Source organism: Prosopis cineraria, unplaced genomic scaffold, assembly GCF_029017545.1.
Source record: "Prosopis cineraria cultivar Desert tree isolate PC_DT_omini unplaced genomic scaffold, ASM2901754v1 PC3, whole genome shotgun sequence".
NCBI lineage: Eukaryota > Viridiplantae > Streptophyta > Magnoliopsida > Fabales > Fabaceae > Prosopis > Prosopis cineraria.
The window spans coordinates 44,913,033-44,937,270 of NW_026555334.1; the positions used below are offsets into that span (position 1 = coordinate 44,913,033).

Genomic DNA, 24,238 nt, shown 5'->3' on the forward strand with positions numbered 1-24,238 from the left:
TAAGCAAGAAAGTCATTAACTGTACCAAAGAGCACAGCTTTTAGATTGAATCTTTCTTCCATGCACCTATCATAGACCTCTACACTTGACTCTCACATGATCTTTGAGTCATTAATTAGAGGAACCAAATATATCTTTATGTCATTCTTAGGTTGCTTGGGTCCCGCAATTAGCATGAATAATATCATATACTTGTGTTTCATGTAAAATCATGGAGGAAGGTTATAAATTACCAAAATGATTGGCCATATACTGTGGTTAATACTTTGAAGCCCATGAGGATTCATCCTATTGGTAGACAAAGCAAGGCATAGATTCTTACTCTCTTCGTCGAATTTAGGGTACTCATAATCAATCTTTCTCTATTATGGAGAATCAATAGGATGACGAAGCATACTGCCTTTTATCCTTTCATCCGCATGCCATGTTAAGCTTTTTGCAACTTCTGCACTACTATACATGCTTCTAAATCTGGACACGATTGGAAAATACCATAATGCCTTTGCCGAACTTGATTCGTTTTACTTGTAGCATGAGACATTACACTTCAAACACTCGATTAATGATGCATATTCATTTTAAAATAAAAGGCAATCACTAAGGCATGCGTTTATCTTTTCATAACTCATGCCAATTGATCTCAGTACTTGTTTTGCATCATCATGTTCGGTAAGGAAGCTCGTTTTCCTTATGAAGTAATTCTACTTTCAAATACCCAATTAACTCGATGAAGCTCACATCACTCCATCCATGTTTTGCCTTCATATTGTACAATTTTAATACTACTGATAACTTTAATGCACTACAACCAGTGTACAACAGTGCCTCCACATTGCTTTTCAACTTCTTAAACATTTCTAGACAATCTTAAAGGTCCTTTTCAATCGCTTTAGCCATCTATTCAAGACAATCTTCCTTAAGTATGCATGTGTTGAAATCATCAGGAGATAATGCACAACTTTCATTATGTTTTTGGTTGCAACCAATATCATCCCTTGTCTCACCATACATTGTTCAACACTTGTAACTTTAATCCATTCCATTATGTTCTTCACAAGTATCTGGACTAACCCACTTCACAAGACCACATTTTAAGCACAGGAAAACAATCCTAATAGGGTCCTTAGCACACTTAACTATAAACTTAACGAAATCTGCTACTCCATTCCAATATTCCTTAGATAGATGATTGGCGGACATCCATTCTTTATCTATAATTCCTGAAAATATTGAGAGGAAAACATGATTAATGACTTTGACCACTCCTAGTAATGGGAGAGTTAGATACAAGGATCAATCAATCAATAAGTCACTAACCACATGTTTGCACATTCCCTCTTTAATCTTGTTTAAAACTAATAATTACATTTTAATGCTAGCCATTAAAATAATTTTGATAGCATAATGATTTAAAAAAGAGAGTTTTCTGGGCGGAATTACGCCTTCTCTTTATTAAAAAAATTTCATCATTCAAGTTCTCATGTAACTTAATTATACTTGATCAAGTTACCCAACAACAATTAATACAAAAATTTTATCTCAAAAAATTTGGTAGTATAATGGCTTAAAAAAGAGAGTTTCCTAAGTTTTGAACCCTCTTTTTATTCAAAAATTTCATCATTCACAAGTTCTTATATAATATTTACACACAATCAAATTATCCACAACAACAATTAATACAAAAATTTCATCCTAAAAATTTAATATAACTCAATCATATCTAATCAAGTTATCTAACAATAAAATTATCACTATCACGACAACATGGGAAGTAAATTTTCAACAAAATCATATAATGCCTAGTAGTAAATTTTTTTTTTCATATAATCCTAAATTTAATTTCATAACTAATAAAGAACCAAAAACCAAAGGCTATATACATCCAATCACAAGATCATAGTTTTATTGAACAAAAAATTTCACATTCTAATCAACTCCTTAATTAAAATCAATTGATAACAATGCCACAGAAAAGAAGGATAGGCTAATTTATTTGAGAAAGGCAAAGCAATAGGACAAAGAAGAAGAGTAGGAGTAAGGAGAGAAGACAACGTTTTGCATTGTTGAAGATCAAGGAGGAAAATTTCAAGTCGGATTTACCCTAAATACTAAACCCAAAAATAAAGTAAGCAGATGAGAGAGAAATTAAACTCACATATGTAGAATAGAGAACAAACCCAAAATGCTCGAAATGAAGTTTTGGATGAACGCCCAAAAAATGAAACCCATGAGCAAAACTTAAAAAGAATCGAGTGTAGATTTGTGTTTTTAGGTAGTTTCTGTAACGAAAAATGATTTTCAAGCAGCAAAAGAATGTTTTCAAAAATGTTTGAGTTGTAAAAATGTGAAAATAAAAAGTTCTGGAGTGAAAATTTAAAAGAAAATATCTAATAGAGTAATAACGGTTAAATATTTCTTAGTTGACACTTGTTACTAAACAATTGTCAAATAATAGCCAGACATATTTGACGGTTCTTAATAAACAAGCGTCAATTAATTAGTTTTTTTTATTTTTCTACTTAAATTATATATCCAACGCTTGTTTACAAATAACTTTCAAGTATATTTGTAAAAAAACTTAATCTTAGATGAAGATGTACTTGACAGTTATGACAATATAACTGTCAAATATATATTAAATACTTGACGGTTGTCTTGAAACAACTGTTAAGTATTTAGTTTCTTTTTTATCTGTCGTTTTGGACTTATAACCATTAAATATAAGGTGTCATATTTAGCCTATTTTGTTGTAGTGTGATGTATTATATAAAATGCTTTTTGAATAAGTAGATTTAAACCACCTATCTAAATATAAATTCGTGATTTATGAATGCTTTTAAGATTGATTGTAGATGCTTTCTAGGGTTGTGCATGTTGCCTGTTTAACCTATTTTTTCTTGAGTTGGTTGAGCTAGTTAAGCCAAGCATTGGATTGAAATGAAGCCTAGCCTGACTTGCCCCTTAATGCTGCCTAACTCTTTGCATGAAAAGGTTCCTTTGAATTTGATCACACTATACATAGTTTTAGGAGCTTTTGTAGATATAGATCATATTATAAGATCAAACTAAACAAATAGCCTAATATTTATTATATTTTGCATTATAGCTGATTTATTATATTTGTCTATGATATACCGTTATATATGAATGATAAACTCCTTTTAAGTTTTCAATAATAAATTTTTTACGTATCAATGATAAAAATTTTATATATCAATATAAATTAGTCACACTTTTAATTTTTAAAAAATTTAATTCATATTTTTTGAGCACAGGTTTTGCACACCACTGGGCTATCTATTGTTTTGATTGGGCCAAATATGTGATCGGACAGTTAGTGACAGACAGGGAGGATCTTGTTATATAATCCAATCACTCATGGCCACTTGCTAATTATCCTTAAATGCTGTTTTCATGTCACCAAAGAGTACCCACTTTTTGTATAATTTTGGTACTACTAGAGAAGAGCACCGACGTGGGCGTCTTGTTTGATGCCGCTGTCCAAGTATAAATATGCAGCAAAGTAGGTTAAGTATCAATGCATTGAAACAAATTGAAATTATAAGAGAAATTGGTCAGTCTTGTGAAGAGTTGCAGCCCTGCAGAAATTCACACATGGTTATAGAGAGTACAGTTTTTTCTTTCTTTTAAAGGAAGAGAACTTCATACGACTCAATGTACGGAATCAAAGCTTTTTAAAAGATAGAATTAATTCCACACAGTTGTGTAGAATTTTCGTAGGAATTGTATGAAAATTACACGGAGAGCTTCAAAATTGGATAAAAGGTTGCATAGATATTAATATTACATGAATTAATGCATAAAATCTGTGAACTAAAAATAAACTAACAATAATGCTAATAAACAGTAAAATAACTTATTAATGATACTTTGTTAATTATTTATTTACTAAAGGTGAGTTGTACATGTGGTGCATCTTATACCCAATGGCAGAGTCAGGATCCTGGGTTAGGGAGGGCAATGACAAAGCTAGGATCCTCGATAAAAAGAAGATATTTTTATCTTTTTTAAATTAACTATTTCTCTTTTTTTCTTTCTTTTTATTTATTCCCCATCCAACTTTCAATTGTAAATTTGTAAGTACAGCAAGCTAGCAAAAAATATTCAACCAATTTACCCTCGAGTTTTGAATCTTCATTATTTATTATTTTTTTTTCTAATAAGTCCCTGAGTAATATTCAAGGCGAGTAGCAGTCTATTTAATCATATTAATTTTTGTATTTTTTAAACAATTAATAAATAATATTGGTATTTAGGTATAGTGAAATTGTGTGTTAATATTTATGAGATTAAGTTAAAAATTTAAATAGATATGGTCTAAAAAAGTAAGATTGAAATGAGTTTAAAATTTAAAATATAAAAATAAAGGGATGCAAAGTATGATAAGTAAAACGTGTAAATTATAAAATATAAAATTCTATACTCCCAAACATATCATTTTTTTTAAGTGAGAGGTGGCACAATTACATGTGGACTGGTTATACCGATACCATGATTTAAATTGGCATTGCTCTTCATTGGTACATTATTTCTAAATTTTACTTCCATACGGCATATCGATGATTATCTTACCATATCCATACCAGTTGATTCAATGCTCACTGAATTTTTATTTTTGACTTAATTAATGAACTTGAAAAATCTTCCCCCGGGGGGGGGGGTGTGGGAATGCAGAACATTAGGCCTGCATTTCTTATCAATCAGTCAAGTGAATAAAGAAAACAAATAACATGATAATGGAACGAGTATACTTTCTTCTATGGAAAAAAAAGGGAAGGGAAGGAAGAACCCAAAAAAAAAAAAAAAATGAGGGGGGTGGTAAGTCACAATAATACTAATAATATCTTTAGCTCACGGTATTTGTGTGGCCGTGGCTTAACTCGATATCCTCTCTCTGTACGCTCTATGCTCGTCTTCCTCGTCGGACCTATCCTGTCGATAATTAGTCCAAAACAGCATTTCAAAAGGTCAGGGTATTACTTTGCAATCACAAGCGACACCGCTCTTAATTATCTCTCTGCTCTGCCCATCGTTACCCCCTCCTTCCTCTCCAAAGTCAATGAAGCCATCGTTGGTTCGCTCTCAGTTCGAGAACTTCACGAGCTTTACCGGAGTGTAAGCTTATGGGACGATTAATGCTTAGCTGTATTCAATGAGACTTCTTGCTTCTCATAAAAATGGCTTCTGCTCCTTCGATGTCAGGTATGTCTAATTTGGTTGCCAAAAAATGTGAGGAGTGTCATAGACAGTAACTCGAATTTTGGTTTTCGAATCTCGCAAAGTAAGAACTAGCGAGCTCTGCCAGACCAGCCATGTGGGTTTTCTAGGTCGAACTTATGTTGTTTCCTGTTGCCTGCGCGAGAGTCCTTTTCCCTTTATTTGTTGACACGCAATCAATATCTTTAATTTCTCTAATAACTTAAGGAATATTCTTTTCAGTTCATTTAAAGTTAATTATCTGGAAGTGTAGTTATTGACCGAATTTGTTTTTCCCAATATTTTAGTCTCGCTAGAATGCGTGAATGCGTGCAAGTTCTTGAGAGGCGAGGGAAGCGGAAGATACGACTGTAGTGTTCTTTCATGCGCGTCGAAAGCTCCTAGGGTCCTTACAGGATATCTTGCGAGCACGGCGCACTCTCCGCAGTCATCCTTGTCGTGTGGGCGAAATGGAAGACGGAACCGGTATAATTTTGTAAGTTTTTTAAGTTTCTCCTGGAGCATGGGCATTTGGAATTGCTGATACCTTTTACAGACTAGTGGATGCCTTTAAATTCGTTGTCAAATGGAAGAGAATCTTTCTTCTTTGAATGGGTTGCATTCAAACTAATGAATAACTTTTCTCACCGAAAAAAAAGGGCATGGACTTTAGCTACGCACAATAGACTGTTTCTCTATCAAAGTTCACAGATGTCACTCAAGCTTTCAACTTTCAGCAATTAGAAAAACGAAAGCTATATAATAGGCTGTTTCTCAGGCCAACTTTTAGAAACCTCCTCCATTTAGATTGAAGCTCAATTTTTTTAGTTACATAAAAAGTTGAAATCTCTCCACACTTTCAAACTTTTTGTAAAACCCCCCTGTAATACCTATTGGCATCCGCCACTCTAAACTCAAAGTTAAAATGCAAAATATTCAAATTTTTAGATTATTTGTTGACTTACATTGAAGTGTCTTGAGCAAATGTATGGCGTGGACAATATTAGTTCTATTCGTTTTTTTCCCTTTTTTCTGGCTGGAATGTTTATGGTGTGTGGAGATGACACTTGTTAGCAATTCTTCTTATCAGCTAGAATAGCCACATATTGATTTTCTCATCTCACTCATGTTCAATTTAGATATTATCATCGTTGCTGTTTGGATACTTATCAATCTTATGTTGACAGAGATGCAAACCCTTTAGTATAGTATATTCATATTCAGATGAAGCACTTGATATCATACTTCCTGGAGGATTCTCTAGATCAATCTCGTCTCAATTTGCCACTAGAAGTTGGCGGTTCTATTGTCTGTCGTCTTCCTCTGTGGAAACTGCCAGTGAGGTTTCTCCTGAAAGGTTGTGGGAGGTATAGTCGTGGCTTTTACTAAACCTGGCATGTCTAGTGCTAATTATAATTCTGAAAGTAAGGACATCCTCTTTGCCCGTGTCTGAGTCATACTATCTATCATCTTCTTGCCTCAGGATCTTAAACCTGTGCTCTCATACCTTTCACCAAAAGAACTTGAGTTGGTCCACAATGCCCTTATGGTAAGCTGTCTGCATGAAGCAGAAATCTTAACATGCCTTTCTTGTGAATCCATTTCTTCAAAATGGTAGAACTTACTTTTATCCCCCCGCCCTGGCGATGTCACAGTTGGCATTTGAAGCTCATAATGGTCAGAAGAGACGCAGTGGTGAACCCTTCATCATTCATCCAGTTGAGGTTGCATGTATCCTTGGAAAACTCGTGAGTTTTGTGGACTTTGAATAATGATCCCTGTTCTGGTATTCTGGATATTATTTTTCTTGCAAGGTAAAATTTAAAATGGAGCTAATTTAGGAACTTGACTGGGAGTCTGTGGCTGCTGGATTACTGCATGACACAGTTGAGGATACAAATGTTGTTACTTTTGAAAGAATTGAGGAGGAGTTTGGTGCTTCTGTGCGCCGCATCGTTGAAGGAGAAACGAAGGTACTTGTTGCACTTAAGGTAGCTATAATTCTTGATAGCATGGCTGTCACATTTAGCAAATGTCCAAAAAATGTATTTGGATACGTGTGCAATTTTTTTGGCCTTAGTTGTATGATGATCTCATTATTTTCTACATCTTTATTAGGTATCAAAGCTGGGAAAGTTGAAGTATAAAAATGAGAATGATTCTGTTCAAGATGTGAAAGCAGAGGATCTGCGCCAAATGTTTCTAGCCATGACAGAAGAGGTAACCTGCTGAACATATTAGACGTTTGCTAATTCCCAGTATATTCTCTGCTGAAATCTGTCTGTAAACTAATATTTGTTTTCTTTTTTGCAGGTCCGAGTTATAATTGTCAAATTAGCAGACAGATTGCATAACATGCGCACTCTATCACATATGCCTCTGCACAAGCAGGTCTGTTCTATTGATATAGATAAATAACTGGTGATTCTTTTTTTGTTTTGTAATCCTTTCAGTTTGAGTGCTGGGACCCCTTGCCAATTGGCGATCAAGAAAAGTTAAGAATTTGATAAAATTAATGTATTTGATGACCATCTATTGTCTCTATCATTGAAACTGAGATCCGTAAATTTGGGCTGACTTTCTGAAATGTTCAATGCCTTTAAACTTGATCACAAGAGAATTTGATTCTTTAAGAAGATTTTGATCCTGTCAAAACTTGATCAAGAAAAGTTACAATTACAGATGCTCGTGTGTGTCAAATTATGGTTTGAGAAGTATTAGCTTCTTGTCCTGTCATAATGCTTCCTCTCTAAAGGCAAAAAAGAAAAGAAAGGCGGCTCGTTAATTGTTTTTCTAACACTAGTTTATGTGCACAGACTAGCATTGCTATGGAGACATTACAGGTATTTGCCCCTTTGGCGAAGTTACTTGGAATGTATCAAATCAAGGTATACTTCAATTTCACATTCCTGGGGACCTAGCATTAATATTTTGTCTCATAATTGTCCTGAGCCTCTATCTTGAGTAGAGCTCATGGTAGAAACTAATCATGAAGTTTATCTAGTATTGCTAAATAAAGTATGAAGGATTTCTTTCTATATCAGAGCCTTTTCTAATGATGCAGTCAGAACTAGAAAATCTATCATTCATGTACACAAATGCTGAAGATTATGCTAAGGTCAAGAGAAGAGCTGCAGATCTCTATAAAGAACATGAGAAGGAACTTTTGGAGGTAAAATTGGTCTTCCTATCTGGAAATGTTGTTCAGACAGGCCAGTGGGAAGGTTATCCCTGCAGGCTACATTTTATTTTTACAAGTTTGAGATGTCAAATCCAAAATGTCAGGATTGAAAACTTACTAGATGACTATGCATCAGCGCTAGTTTGCTAATTGATGTTTTCCATTTTCAAATAGGCAAAGAAAATATTGGTGAAGAAAATCCAAGATGATCAGTTCTTAGACCTTCTGACTGTGAAGACTGAAGTTCATGCTGTGTGTAAGGAGCCTTACAGGTTATGCCACAAAGCTCTAAGCTTCCATTTTATAAGTCCACATGTTTATGTTTTTTGATGCATTTATCATGTTCGTTTAAATGTCATTTATGTTTTAAGCACTAGACCATCAAATTAATCTCTAGGATTTGCTGATGGACTATATGTAGCTCTTCTAGCGAATCAACTACATTCTTCTTGCTTGTAACATAATTATTTCAGTGAATCATTAATGTTGGGTTGTTGAAAGAAAACAAAAGCCTTACCATGTTGAGACTCTTCTGATAATTGACATAGGTGTCCTTCAAATATTTTCACACATAACCATTATATTTTTCTTATTCTTTCTAAAACTGTTCACGGAAAGTTATTTTATTTTTACATATTTTTTGTATATTGTGGTAACAATTCTAAGGTTCACCGGTTGTTCTTTAAGAAATTTTGTTGGTCATGTGCAGTATCTATAAAGCTGTTCTCAAATCAAACGGTTCGATCAACAAGATTAACCAAATTGCACAGGTTATTCTTAACTATTTAAAGGCCTTGAACTTAGCCTTAATATGTTGTGAGGAAATTTTCAGAAAACCTTAAACTTGTTTGTTGAAACATATCCAGCTTCGTATTATCATAAAACCAAAGGCATGCGTTGGAGTGGGGCCACTGTGCAGTCCACAACAGGTAATTTGCTGCACATTCTCACGATTTGCTGCCTGCATTTGCTCCACCTTGCACTTGGTATAATAGAAGGCCTTCTGTTGTTTTTGACATGTTTTATGCAGATTTGCTACCATGTTTTGGGATTAGTCCATGGAATTTGGACACCTATTCCTAGATCTGTGAGTATGCTTCTGCTCCTATGTGGGAGTGCTTAGTTTAAAAGGAACAAATTCTTCAATGCCCAGTGAATTTTTTTTGTCTGTTTTGTTATAGGTGAAAGATTATATTGCAACTCCCAAACCTAATGGCTACCAGAGTCTCCATACCACTGTGATTCCATTTTTGTATCAGAGAATGTTTGGACTAGAAGTCCAGGTAATGATTTTCGTTTTCATGAGTTCCCTAAGTTCGCTGAATCTATTTGCCTTCATCTTTCCTGTAAAAAAAAAAAAAAACTAAATATTAATGCTAAAATCTTATGCATTGTACTCTAGCAAGTTTTATTTATTGTTGGCAGATTAGAACAGAGGCGATGGATTTGATAGCTGAGAGGGGGATTGCTGCACATTATAGTGGGAGAGAATTTGTTAGTGGCCTGGTTGGAAGTGCAATGCCTGCTAATAAAAGCTCAAGAGGGAAGACCGTCTGCCTTAACAATGCAAATATTGCTCTCAGAGTATGCCGTTATGATGAAAATTATCCTTTAAGAGAATTCTTAGCATATTTTTCACCAGATTTTGATCTTGATTGTGATTTCATGGATGGAGCGTCTACTTTCATACAGATTAGCTGGCTCAATGCTATTAGAGAGTGGCAAGAAGAGTTTGTAGGCAACATGAGTTCGAGGGAATTTGTAGACACTATTACCAGAGATCTGTTGGGTAGTCGTGTTTTTGTTTTTACACCCAAAGGAGAGGTAAGGGAGGATTATTTTGTATGTTATATTTAGATTGCTATTTTTTCTTCCTTCCATTCATTCAAAAAGACAATCAGCAAGATTATGTGAGAATATTGGTCTTAGTTTCTTGACACTTATATTATAAACAGATTAAGAATCTTCCGGGTGGTGCCTCTGTTATTGACTATGCTTATATGATACACACTGAAATTGGCAACAAGATGGTAGCTGCAAAGGTATTGCTCCCCCTTATTTAGTTATTTGGATGGCAGTTTTCTTTGAAAACAAGTTCAATCATGAAATGACAATAAAAGGAAGCTAGTGACTTCTAGCATGGTGTTAGTGCAGGTCAACGGTAATCTTGTTTCTCCAACGCACGTACTTGCAAATGCAGAAGTAGTGGAGATTATCACATATGATGTTAGTATTTTTCAACAGATCCAATTATTTTCTTCATTGTTTGATTATTATATAAATGAACAGTGATTATTTTCTTAAATATGTGAAAGTAAAAATTTACTTTGCGATGGGGTTGGTGTGAAGATCCTCCTGTCAATCTATTTAATCGTTAAATTCAACTGATGATTTGCTGGCTTTCTTTTTTCTTTTTCTTTTTTTTTTAAATTGTTAGTTAGGGAATTCATTGTTGCATTCATATATATGCACATGATCAGTGTATTACTCCTATTTAAACTACACTTTTTTTTCTGTTTTTTTAGAATGACTTGAAAGAAAGAAAGAAAGAAACAACTCTACTGTTACCACATATTTGCCTTACAAATTCATTAGATCCTGGAACTTTGCTATTACCAGGCACTTTCCAGTAAATCAGCTTTTCAGAGGCACAAGCAATGGTTGCAACATGCTAAAACACGTAGTGCAAGACACAAAATAATGAAGGTAGGCATTTATAGAATGAATCTTGAATGTGGAGCTTGAACTATCGGCCTCTGAAAAACATGTGCTCTGAGCGTCTGACAGTGGTCATATTATATCTTGTAGTTTCTAAGGGAACAGGCAGCACTTTCTGCTGTTGATATCACTACAGATGCAGTCAGTGACTTTGTAGCTGATTCTGAAGGGGATAGTGAATCTGAAGATCCATTAGATGGTTTTAATAGTTTCAAACCTATGCTGGGGAAGACGTTTATGAATGGTGTAGAAACTTCATCCTCGGGAGATGACCTCCCAAGTAGTAATGGCAGCATTTGGACCCCTAAGGTCAATGGAAAGCATAACAAACATGTTGGTTTGAAGAGCAACGGAGAGTTGTTGCTGTATGGAAACCATGTTGCCCATATGGTTCAGTTTAATATTCCAAGATATAAGGAAGTTCTGCCAGGTTTAGAAAGTTGGCAGACCCAGAAAATTGCCTCTTGGCACAATATAGAAGGGCATTCCATTCAATGGTTTTGTGTAGTATGCATCGATCGAAGAGGTGAGCTTTTCTTTGTCAATTTGTCAATTCAAGCCATCCGCTTCTTTTGCTAGTATGCATGGCATCCATGCCTGTGATATGGATGTCTCGACCTTGTTGTGACCTTGGAATACTTTAACGTATTTTGATGTCTCGGGTATGAAATGAATCTTAGAAAGAATATGTTTAGCTTGTCTTGTTCCAATTTTGTAAGACTCCCGCTAGTCAGCTTCCGTCAATGACTTGTCTCATCTGACGCATGACATACAACCTAATTTCACTATCTTGATTGTAACTCGGGAAGCAATGATTTCAGGCATCATGGCGGAGGTCACTACAGCATTGGCCGCTGCAAGCATATCCATATGTTCTTGTGTGGTAAGTGGTGAAACTTGGTCCAGGGACGAGTTAAATTTCCTTGTATATTTGGCTTTGACTTGTACGCTTGCAGTGCTGTTTTTGGATATGCTTATATGTAAAACTTGACTCATAAAATGACCAGGCTGAGATTGATGACGGAAGGGGATTGGCTGTCATGTTATTTCAGATTGAAGGGAAATTGGAGAGTTTGGTACCGTATCGTGTCTCAGAAATTGTTATTACGCTCAGTGTTTAATCTTTGCATTCGTTTGATCGCGTTTCTGCTCAACTTATACCAAACAACAACGTTTCGCAGGTTGGTGCTTGCCAAAAAGTAGATCTGATAGTTGGTGTTTTGGGATGGTCTACCGGTTGCAGCTGGCCAAGCTTGATGGAAAATTACAAGTCCTCCAATGCTTGTTGATGGCAGTGGCCAAAGGTCTACAGCATTTACATCGCCCAACCATTTGCATAGGTGGGAACAAAGTTTTGTCCGCAAGTGTTCTTTCCATAGATCCATTCTCATATTTGTGTCAACTCTAGCTGAATAAACCAGCAGAATCCAGTTGAGCCAATACTCTAAATTCAAGGCATTGTATATAGGAAAGAGTGGTAGGGAGGTTGAAGTCGTGAAGGATAAAGGATTATCCACTGTAAAGGCCGTTTGTGCATAAACGAATCTTCAATATATAGCTACACTCTCCTGAAAACGTTGTTCTGACCTGTTCCTTAAAACGATCTTCCTCATGCCTGATGGTTTGGATGGACTGGTCAAGAATTTGACAGGAAGTGGGTACTCATAATATGGCGGGTTTGGTGTGATTCTTTGAAATTATATGCGCTTTTCTGTATATTATAGAGAAAGTTTGTGATAAATTACATTATTCAAGGCGAATAATAAAGCAGTCTTTGCGTTCTCAACATTGCAAGAATCATGCAGTTAAGGATCTGAGTTTTGATTATCTGGTCAACAGCGACTGATATCGCGGGTTCAATACAGTTGCTCTATTCACGCTTGTGATTAAAAAAAAAAAAAAAAAGGCAACCTCCATTGCAATCTTATAGAAGTTAAAACACGTTGATATGTCGAAAATAATTTCGCTTCTCACCACTACAGTTGATACTTGATAGTGACGGTACCTTGTAACACGGCATTGAAAGTTCTGAGTTCTGATTCATACAAAGCCTCTAGAACAGACAAAATATTACCCCCTCGAAAGAAAAGAAAACTGATAAGCCCTATCACTTGCGTTGACAGAATGCATGTGGTCCTGTGAATACAAGTGGTACTACCTAGTCGTCCGAGAAATTGCTTTAACATCTGGTCCGCGGTAATCATGGAGATATTACAGAATTGCCACCATCCCTGATGTGCGATTGCGATGGGTGAGCAGGACAAGAATCAGGAACGCAAATAGCAGCAAAAGTATGACCGAGGCTTTAAATTTCGGTGCAGACAGATGGTAATTCAGCGCCACATACAAATTTGGTTTCTCGGACGAAGTTGTTTTTGCGGATGCCATTACTCTGTCATTCCCAGCATGGTCAGAAAATTCGGAACCGCTGGCGCCACCGTGACTCTGATCATACCTAGGAGGGATATTTGATTCGGCTGTACCTTCCGCTTCGCCTTGGTCATTGACCATCTTTCCCTTGACCTGTTGGGGTTCCTCCTCTATCAACTCTGCTGGCCAAATTGCTGCCTCACTGGAATCCAGGGAAGTCCTCCCCGTTGCCTCTGAGCTATTTCCACTTGTCTCAAAGGCAACATCGTCGTCTTCCTCGACAATATCATCTTCTGTTTCTTCTGTTGCAGTCTCCGTTGCCTCTGAGCTATTTTCACTTTTCTTAAAGGCAACATCGTCGTCTTCCTCGACAATATCATCTTCTGTTTCAGTCGTTGCATAGTCGTTGTCGTGCTGCACCTCGTTGATCCCTACAGATTTTAGGGGCTCTCGGGATTCAATCCGAGCCACGTCCTCGAAACAGGGGCCGTCAACGGAGGACCCCAGAGCCTCTTCCCCGGTCCCGTTATCATTGAACGACACCGTACTTTCTGGAGGCGAATGATCAGAGAGCACAATCTCCTGATGCAAACTCGTCACGTTCTCCTCTTCGACGTAGGTTTTAACCTCAAGGCCAGGCTCGTCCTCCTGAACCAAAATTCACAGACTTATTCAAAGTTATGTCTAAAGCCAAAAGACCAGCACAGCATATAATTTAACCGGAAAATATGAACGATGATAGAGAAGAAATGTATTACCAGAATTAAAGATTGGCCGGGGAGTGACTCACACAAATCAACTCGGTCTTTTCTCGTAGTTGATGTTTCATATCTGGTGAAGCAGCTAAAATTAAATGACGAACGAATAGAACAACAAAAAAGACAAACAGACTCTCGTGTCATGAGCAAAAGAGACGATAATAGTAAAGGGTGATCAGATTTGGGTATACCGTGCATTGTCATGATTGGCGGCAGAATGCAGGAGACAGGGAATGCCTCTGGGAGTGCCGTCAGATTGTTGTGGTTCGTGGGGAGGAGGCCTGGCCTTATTTCTCTGGTTGACAAAAGACGCAACGGCTATCAGACCGGTGACGGCCAGGGCTCCGCCAAAGACGAGGAGCCCCGCAATACCGCCACCCCCTCTGCCAGCGCTGAAGGTTACCTGATTCTTGGTCTTGTTGCCCTGCTCGTGGGTGGCGATCCCTTCGGTTTGGGGCGCCTCCATGGCTCTGGTTGTCGTTGATCACTCCAAGATTGTGGATGGGGGAAATATAAGAGAGGAAACCTGAACGATTATCGTTGACTCGTTAGTTTTTTTTAATGGAAATAAAGGGGACAGGGGAAGAGATGGAGGCGGCGAGAGAGGGTAGAAGGTGGCAGTGAAAAATTGAAATTGGGGTTGGATTCGTTACTTGGCGTCGCCCATCCTTCCACGGAGCATCTGTGAAGTTCACTCCCTTGCTGCTTTGCGACACACGTGTTTGTAAATCTCATCTTCCATCGACCCCAGTGCTTGTCAATCATCAGCCTTGACGGATCTGCTCTGCCACTGCCTCCTGCCTATTTTCCTTGCCGTGAAGTCATCCGCACCCAACGATTCGCTGCACGTTAATGTTGTGAATGGCCAACCAACACGCTACCTATTACTTAAATTAAATATTCAATAAATCTCGATGTGCCATTGTGCCTGCTATTTCCACCCTCTTCAACATACTTTAATGGTTAGTCAAAATTCAGGGGAGGGCGACCTTTCATTGTTCAGTTAGTCATCGTCTTCCCGTTTAAAACTCACGACTTCAAACGTGTTTTCGAGTTTTACGTTATTTTTCTTGAATTTTAATGTTTAACAAAAATGATGAGGTCAGGGAGAAGGACGCTTGGAGAATTTAGTTTAGTTTAATTAGCGCTCCATTTCAAAAATATCTATCCATCACTCTGTAATTCTGATTTTGATTCAGAATATTAGTTATTTCGGAATTTTTAACGCGATCTTAATTTCGGACCAGAATTTGTTATAATCTTAATTCAGGTAACTGAACATCTTTTTTTTTATTATTCTAAACGTATAACATGAAAGGCTTAAGTGTGAGTTTAGCTTTTAGTTCATCAAAATTACATTTATTGAAAGTTTATTTGATAAAAATTAGTCCCTCCATTTTTTATTGTAAGAAAAATTATCATTTTTATTTTTATTTTTTATAAGTAAAATTACTCATTTTTTAAATTACCTTTCATAATTTACAGTGATGAGAAATAATTAATGCATGCTTATATCGATTAATGCAAGATATTTTCGTTTATTTTTTTATTTTCAAACATAATTATTACATTAAAACTTTTTTAAACTGTATGATACAATTTTTTTTCTTATATATAAAAATAGAGGAAGTAGTTGAGTGAAATTCAAAACAAAATTTGTATTTTAATATATTTTTTTAAAAGTCAGTTTAATAAACTAAAAATTTTTTAAATTAATGGTGATTTATACTTTCAAAATGTAATTTTGAATATAAAATAATAAAAATGATATTAATTTATGATAATTTATAATTTTTGTTATACAAATATAATATATTATAATTACAAATGTTTAAAAAAAGTGAAAAAATTTAAAATAATATAAAATTTGATATGTTAGATGATAAGAATAAAAAATATAAAGTTTGATATGTTGAAAACTCATATGATAAATAATTTAACATATATTAATATTAAAAATCAACATAATTCAATATATATATATATATACATGATATGTTTTTTATTCAACAAAATTAACCAACTAAACCAACTTTTGTTAGTTGGCAAACATTTTAAATAACGTAAAATTAGATATATTAAATAACATGAGTATAAAATATAAAATTTAATTTATTGGACAAAAATTTTATAAATAGATGAATATATTAATATTAAAAATTAACATGATTAATTATTTAATATATAATGCTAAAAACTTAATCTCTAATTATTATTATTTAAATAAATATTATATTTTAATGAATTAATAATGTTTTTAAATAAAAGAATAATAGATTATACTTGAGATATCATGGTCAAAGTACACCTCACTTTTTAATTTGCTTTTCAAAAGTTGATCATCTTACATTTATCAAATTTATTTTTAATAACATTCTCAAAATACTTTTATAAAGCACTTTATCTATTTATTTTTTATTCAAACAATATTTTGCATCCCAACAATGAGAAAGTACTTCTCAAATACTAAAAGTGGGTTATCCAAATACACTTTAAATCTCTCCTCTTTTGTAATTTACAATGCCATTCAATGCAATTATTTTTCTATAAATTTAAATTTTTTTCTTTTAAAATTAATTTTTAACAATATAAAATAAAATTAAAATTATGTTTCATGTTTTATCTTTTTAAAATTTAAATTTCATTTTTAAAATATATTATTTTTTAATTTTATGATATTATGTTAACATTTTTTTACCTGCGGTGTTAAAGAATTAGTTATTAATTTTTGTTTTGATTTATAGAGGCAATGATGATAAATGATAGACATTTTTCAATTAATTTACTGTACACACATGTATATACAGGGATTGAGATTCATTAATTACTCGAAAGTTCTTGTCACACAAACCAACTTTAACTAGTTCTATAATTTATATAAATTAAAATGTTAGTCATATTTTTTGTATATTCTAAAATAAATTGTGTGAAAAGAAAATAAATTATTATTTATCTTTGTATATTCTAATAACTAGAAAAAATTGAGAAAAAAATTAAAGACCTCATAAGATCATTAGTTAGAATCAGGGACCCTAAATTATTGAAATCCTAATAATGAATTATGATCCTTGAAATTAAAAACACATGTGAGTTTATAAAATTACTTTCAAGTGCTATAATTATTATTATAAATTGAGACCATTGTTAATCTTAATTGAAAAAACTAGGATTTAAACTTGATAATAGAATTAACAATAGTCCCAACCTATAATAATAATTTCAGTAATTCCAACCTAAAACATTTGAGATCTTGATTTTTTCAATTGAGATTAACAATAACCCAACTCATGATAGAAATTTCAACAGAATCTTTTCTTGATTTTCTAAGTGGTTTATCTATATATTGATAATAAAAAAATTTACAATTGATTGGCTTCACATTTAAAAATGATTTTAATAATTTTATTAAAGTGAATATCTTGTATTCATGAGTACCTTTTAAAAATTTTACAAGTGAATTTTAATTTCATATTAAGAAATGACCTATTTTTAAGTGTGGGTCTTGATTTTTTCAACTAAGATCAATAATAATCTCAACCCGTTATAGTAATTCTAGTAGTGTCTTTTTTGAATTTTCGAGTGCAATTTTGTAAGCTTATATATATTTTTAATTTCAAGTAAGAATTGTGATTTATTATTGAAATTTCAATAATTATAGCTTTTAATTATAATTAATGATATCCTTAATTGCCTCTTTCCCAAAAAAAAAACATCTCATATTGTAATAGGAATAAATATATATAGTTAATAGTAATTGTCAAAGAAATTAAAAATACAATTATTTTTACCTGTCCTATTTAAAAATAATAATAAATTTAACTTCCACTCTTTTTATCCTTTCTTTTTTAAAAATAAAGTGGATTAATGCTCCTCTACATTGCACAGTTCTAAAATGTAGTTGGGAATATAATTTAGAATGGGAAAATAAGACAGGACAAATAGAAAGCAGAGACAAATGGATGTTGGGGCGGGGAAGGAAACGATCAAAACGAAGGGAAGCGGCGGTGATGGCATCGTTGAGATCCGAGGGGGAAAGGAGAGGCTTTGAGGCGAGTCTCACCTTCAAGTTCGGTGAGCTCAGGCCTCAGAGCCTGATTTGCGATAAGCAAGGCCCTGAACGCCTATATTCGGAGCGTGTCCGCTGAAGCTCCCATCAACACCCACGCCAGGAGGCCCATTTTCAGTTTTCAAAGTGATACTTTGTTTTTTTGGGGTATAAAAGTGGCAAGCTTGCATCTTGAAGGTAGTTACATCAAAATAAAGCCCTAAGACACAATCACAAATCAATTAACTGTTAGCATTTGCATCTTCCTGCATTAAGATTTTGCATTCATCAGGAATGACCGAGATCAACCGCATCATCATTTCCCCTTCAGTGGCACTCCTAGCTAGATAATCTGCAACTTTTAAGCTTTCTATACATGATTAATTTATGCTCACTTCCCACTCATCAAAAATCATATTTCTAGTATCCTCCATGATATATTTATATCTGTGTCCATCACCCCCATCCCTCATTAGAATATTGATGGCTTCAAGGGAATCTGAAAACAACTTCACTTTGGTAAGTTCAAGAGATTGACAGACTTTCAATCCAGTCTTAATAGCATGTAGTTCAGCGGTAACCACACTCATGAGTCCAAGTTTTTTCTGAAAGCCTAAGATCCATTCTCCCTGCAAGTTCTTTGTCACACCTCCACAGATGCCAAAGTGACACTTGATTGCCCAGTTGTGGTTCGCAAATTTAAATGCCTTTCCGTTTTTACACAGTTATACTTGTTTCAACGTGCGAATTCCCCACCTTGTGTTACCCATAAATTGCATAGAAAGTAGCCGAGTTGGCGCTGACATGTTTGCACCACCATGCCCTGTTCTCCGCAATGCTTGTACAGTTTATTGTGTTTGATTTAATTATTCATGCTGGCAGGTACACACTGTTATGGGTCTCCAATCCTTCAATTTTATTTACCCCAGGGAAAATAGGCAACACCATCCTTTCACGTGGACTATCCAGGACATAAAAAGACATAAAAAGAATATGGGCTTTATCTAGGTTGTGAGGCCCAAATTAAGTATTATCCAGATGGATGGCCCGGTCCGGTCTTGTCCTTGTACGGGGGAATTGGGTTGCTTCTCCCGGCTCAAATTTCAATAAAAATAAATCTGGTGTTGTTGATATTATTATATAGATATTAAAATTCAGCGTAATTTCTTTCATGTTTCAGTAAAATGTGCTATAAATTTATTCAAAATTAATAGTAAAACATGTGAAAATATTTAATTGCATGTTGTCCTAAATAGTAAGAAGGCATGCTATTCATGGGTCCGCAACAAGTTTCGTTTAGGATTTTGTACAGGTACACGAGGCATCCTAAGATCATGAACTTATGATGTACTATTTTTTTTTTTATTTTACGCATGTATCACCCTATTGAAAATAATTTTATTGAGACATGATTATTTACTGAACACGTACATCTTTTCTAGCATGAATTTAAACTTTTGTTCATTGCAATGCATGAAGAGCTAACTCCTTTCACTACAATATATGCCAATGGTGTGTATAGCTAATACTAAACACATGAAACTGCATATTTACATTGACGTGATCAATTTAAAAAGTATTCTATGCTCAGACAGGATCCTGATCATAATTATAGTATCACACGATTCCATGGAGCGTCTGCGAGGCATCAAACTTCTTGGCATGAAAGTAACAAAAAGTTGAACCTCTGCTATGAATGTTCAGGCGACCGTGTGGATGCAAACCTGACTCCATGGAATATTTCCTGCTTTGATGTCCGGAGAAGTCGTGTGGTAATTCTGTGTTTGTTCGGAGTTCTGAGTGTAGAGAAACGAAACCCTTGAATTGGCCGGCCACTACGATTTAGATTTTGTTTATATGAAATGATCTTACTTATTAATATTGTACTGAATGCGCCCATACATGCAGGGATAGACTTACATGCATCATAGAGGAGGCATTTGGCCCCACTAGATGAGAGAAAAATTAAAAAAAAAAATTATACCCTGAAAAATTTTTAATTAACCGTCCTAAGATTTTCGATTGCCCTCACCCTAACCTTCTGTTTAGATGAAAAAAAAAGTTGTGAGAAAAAAAAATGAAGGAAGAAAAAATGAAATAAAGAAAAAATTTTAAAAAAAATTTATCACTCTTTATATTTGGATGGATAAAAAAAAATAAAAAAAAAGAAAATGAATAGATATCATTATGATTGTAATAGCCTTACATCAAAATATATCATGTTTCATATAATTAGTTTTGTAAAAAAATAAATTGAAAGTAAGAATTATATTAAAACTAATATAATCAAATTGATTGTTAAAAAATATGATCAAGGAGGCCAATAATATTGCTATGATTTATTACACTTTAGAAAAACCAGGACCTTGACCTATCATGTCTTGGGAAAATTAAAATTAAGGATGTTATATAATTTAATTTACAGAAAATAAGTTGAAGGCAAAATTGATTTAAGAATTTCTCCGTAACACACAATTATGTGTTTCTTCCAAGTTTGCCATCCCACCGTCAAGAGCTAACCATAAAGTAAAATATAATAAAATTGTATTACCATACGAAGTTTGGTCAAAGAGTACTACGGCAAACACAATTATGAAGCTGCTGAAAATGAAGCTGTTGCACAGGTTAAAGGTGGGTTCTCGGAGTTGAGAGAGAGAGCGAGAGGGAGAAAAGAATAGATGTTTGAAAAAAATTTACTTGTTTTATAAGCGAAGAAAAAATGTAATGAATCTCACGTTTCATTTTTTTTCCACTCATTTTTTCTTTCTTGCCCAGACAAGGAGAAACTTATATTTTTTTCCTATTTTTCTCTCATATTTTCTTTATTTTCATGTTTTATCTTCATCCAAATAGAACATAAGAAAATCAAGCCTCCTTAAAATTTTCCACTCATCTCCCTTAAATTTTTCTTATTCAGAAACTTATTTATATGTAATAAACTTAAATAAAAGGGAGAATACCAAGAAGAGTCTTTATAAGAGGGGAAAAAAAACACGAAGGGCCCTGAACAACTGTTTTTTATTTTAATATTTAATTTGATAAAAATTAAAAATTAAAAGCAATATTATTTTCTAATATTTGTAAAATTTTGGTTTTATAAAGATATTGTTATTTTTCCATTATTATAAATTTAATCTTCAATTTAATTTAATAAAAATTAAAAAAAATTACTATTTATTTTAAATATAAATTCTGCATTAATTTTTCCACATCCGTCACACAGTATACATGTTAGTCTTGGATGTATGGTGGGATGCTTGCAGAGTCAGAGCTGGAGCTCATGCCATATTCTTTCTTTCTTTTCTTTTCTTTTCTTTTGTTTTGTTTTTTTTTTTTTTTGGTATGAAATGTGATTCATTAGTATCAAGAGGATACAATTCACAATACATTAAAGTTGTCATTTGTATGCCCCTCCTCCTCTTCTCTAACAAAAGCTGGAGGATGGCCAAAGAAATGACTAATTGAGGATAAAGTATGAGCAAATTTCACAAAAGCATCAGCCTGTCTAACACTCCCTCTATTAACAAAATCAATTTTCACAGCCCAATCCCTAACCCGCAGAGCTCATGCGATATTCTTGTATGTGGTTGGGCTGTAGATCGATCACAGATTATGCCCACCAAATGCCCCATACCATGGGCTTGGTGTTCTGTCAGCTGCCCTTCACAGCATGTAGCGCTTCTTTCATTACCTGCTCCCCCTGTTTCTTGCGTAATTCATCTCCCTGTATTCTCACTATTAACAATTCCAACTTTGCTTCTCCCTAGTTTTCTTACTTTCTACTCTTGCTCTCGCCTTTTCAATAAAGAGCTCATTTAATCAGCATGCCATCTTCAACGTCCGAGCCTATCCTTGCTGCTTTTCAAAAGATTGCACCTCCTCATCCAAAACCTTTAGGACGTTCCACGTCATCCATATCATGCTCGATCGTCAGTGTAAAGTGTATAATAAATTGTGATTTTCTAGTAACAAATGTATATTATACGAGTTCCATCTCATGTGTGAAAAAAGTAATCGTAGCAAATTAGAAAAATAACTGTAACAAGTTTAAAATAAGTCGTGAAACTCTTAACTGCTTTTCTATAATTTTATATTTCATGTTGATTGATGCATATGGAATGTTAATGTGAATGCTGAATATAATACTCTTAAGTCTTAACGTGGAGCAACGCGCCTCCTGCCCTCATCTCCAACTACAAATAGGCCGCTTCCCTTCTCATTCCCGCACGACCTGTTCGTTTCACGGTTATAGGTATCACGTCAAATCTCCTTGCTTAACGCATTCGCTTCGTCACAACTTTCAAGTCCATTGTTCATCTCTCTGAAGCTGGATCAAGCATGTGTGGGGGTGCTATCATAGCCGACTTCATTCCTCGCCACCGTGGCCGCCGCCTTACCCCCTCCGACATCTGGCCCGATACGCTCGGAAACCACGATGACTTCCACTCGGAGGCTTCTCACTCTGCACTAGTCCGCCAAAACCCTCAACTTCCCGCAGGTCATTCTTCTTGCCCCGCTGACACTCGTTCGTTTCACATCTTTCTTTACGCTTCCTGGTTTCATATTTGAGATCTTCTTCCTGTAGTAGTTGAGCAGGTGGAGAAGCCCGTCAAGAGGCAGAGGAAGAACCTCTACAGAGGGATTCGGCAACGTCCGTGGGGTAAGTGGGCCGCTGAGATTCGCGATCCGAGGAAAGGAGTTCGTGTTTGGCTCGGCACTTACAACACCGCAGAAGAAGCTGCCAGGGCCTACGACAGAGAAGCTCGTAAGATCCGTGGCAAGAAAGCCAAGGTCAATTTTCCCAACGAAGACGACGATCGCTCCGTTCAAGCTCGTCGTAACCCGCCACCTCCGGCCCAACGGTCCGACGGTGCCCCAAGAAGTCTGAATCTGGAGTTCGGTTATGATCTGAACCAAGGCGGAGCAGCTTGTTCCTGCGGGGGAGCATCAGGGTCACAGGGAGGTTACTCGACGGTGGAGTTGGTGGACTGGGATCGGAGAAAGGGAAGCGAGGGAGGGAAAACAAAGAGGGTGGCGATGGAAGGGGAGGAAGAAGAGAACCAGGCAGGGGAGCTATCGGAGGAGCTGATGGCGTACGAGAACTACATGAAGTTTTATCAGATGCCATACTACGACGGCCAGTCGGCGGCACGAAATACGGTTCAAGAGAACGTAGTCGGGGAGTTGTGGAGCTTCGACGATGAAGTCATTCCTGCATGCGGGACATCGTCCGCCATGTGAAAGAAACGTTTTGTTTTGTCAGTTCGTTAGTTCAAGACACAGTTGGGGATGAGAGGGAGGGGGCCATTGGTAATGTAAATTTAGGCAGAAGTAGTGGTTTAGTTTTAAAGTTCCTTGTTAAGCGGGACTCTAGAATTAAGATGGTGTTGTTGGATTCTGATTTTGGCTTGTATGAAATTGTTTCTAGCTTGCGATGGTTTGTCTTGTGCATTTACTTAATTTCCATTTCTAGCTTGCGATGGTTTGTGTGCATCATTGGAAACCGGAAAGCCATTAGCAGGGCAGAGGAAATGCCCAAACTCTGATTTTTGATATATAAAAAAAAAGAAAAAAAGAAAAAAGAGGATGCATTCATCACAAGGAGGGTACATCTGAAAGTGAACACAAGTATATAATCATATTAATCTGTTTTCATCTTCGGACGACCAAAAGTCAAAAACAAGAATTATGAGGGAGTAGAGGCGTGTGATGGAGGTTAAAACATGAAAGAAAAGAAGTCAGTGTCAGCAAAAACAAGAAAATGAATATCGAAGAGGCAGTGGGTTTGGGAGAAGGAAACTAGGAAAGTGAAGAAGTGAGACAGGGGGCGCACCGGTTTTTGGCTTTGGAGTTCCCATGTGGGTGGGAGCTGCTTTTTAGAAATCACTAGTCAGAGGGAGACAAGTGCTTCTGCTGCGCCTATTCCATGGGCGCTTCCTGAATTCCCAC

The 24,238-nt window shown here is 35.4% G+C and overlaps 3 protein-coding genes across 6 annotated transcripts; 2 read left to right on the forward strand and 1 right to left on the reverse strand.

Moving 5' to 3' along the window:
• The first annotated feature begins 4,898 nt into the window (after positions 1 to 4,898).
• On the forward strand, positions 4,899 to 12,902 carry LOC129305192 (putative GTP diphosphokinase RSH1, chloroplastic). 3 transcript variants are annotated; one of them, XM_054945163.1, is made up of 24 exons: positions 4,899 to 5,223; positions 5,526 to 5,713; positions 6,405 to 6,584; positions 6,701 to 6,766; positions 6,873 to 6,965; positions 7,059 to 7,208; positions 7,336 to 7,437; positions 7,531 to 7,608; positions 8,034 to 8,105; positions 8,282 to 8,389; positions 8,573 to 8,670; positions 9,108 to 9,168; positions 9,265 to 9,327; positions 9,429 to 9,485; positions 9,580 to 9,681; positions 9,824 to 9,982; positions 10,091 to 10,222; positions 10,354 to 10,440; positions 10,553 to 10,624; positions 11,018 to 11,104; positions 11,207 to 11,642; positions 11,938 to 11,999; positions 12,124 to 12,192; positions 12,298 to 12,902. In XM_054945163.1, exons 1-24 carry the CDS (start codon positions 5,199 to 5,201, stop codon positions 12,403 to 12,405), a joined length of 2,655 nt encoding a protein of 884 aa, XP_054801138.1. In that variant the 5' UTR covers positions 4,899 to 5,198; the 3' UTR covers positions 12,406 to 12,902. The 3 variants fall into 3 exon arrangements, with proteins under 3 accessions (XP_054801138.1, XP_054801139.1, XP_054801140.1); XM_054945164.1 differs by having other exon boundaries at positions 7,059 to 7,190; XM_054945165.1 differs by lacking the exon at positions 4,899 to 5,223 and having other exon boundaries at positions 5,563 to 5,703.
• A 163-nt stretch (positions 12,903 to 13,065) lies between these two features.
• On the reverse strand, positions 13,066 to 15,105 carry LOC129305193 (uncharacterized). The gene is made up of 4 exons (XM_054945166.1): positions 14,898 to 15,105; positions 14,436 to 14,770; positions 14,245 to 14,317; positions 13,066 to 14,134 (listed from the first exon to the last, which is right to left on the reverse strand). Exons 2-4 carry the CDS (start codon positions 14,708 to 14,710, stop codon positions 13,328 to 13,330), a joined length of 1,155 nt encoding a protein of 384 aa, XP_054801141.1. The 5' UTR covers positions 14,711 to 14,770; positions 14,898 to 15,105; the 3' UTR covers positions 13,066 to 13,327.
• A 7,385-nt stretch (positions 15,106 to 22,490) lies between these two features.
• LOC129305153 (ethylene-responsive transcription factor RAP2-3-like) lies at positions 22,491 to 23,729 on the forward strand. 2 transcript variants are annotated; one of them, XM_054945114.1, is made up of 2 exons: positions 22,491 to 22,787; positions 22,878 to 23,729. In XM_054945114.1, exons 1-2 carry the CDS (start codon positions 22,628 to 22,630, stop codon positions 23,528 to 23,530), a joined length of 813 nt encoding a protein of 270 aa, XP_054801089.1. In that variant the 5' UTR covers positions 22,491 to 22,627; the 3' UTR covers positions 23,531 to 23,729. The 2 variants fall into 2 exon arrangements, with proteins under 2 accessions (XP_054801089.1, XP_054801088.1); XM_054945113.1 differs by having other exon boundaries at positions 22,495 to 22,787; positions 22,875 to 23,729.
• Positions 23,730 to 24,238: the final 509 nt, after the last annotated feature.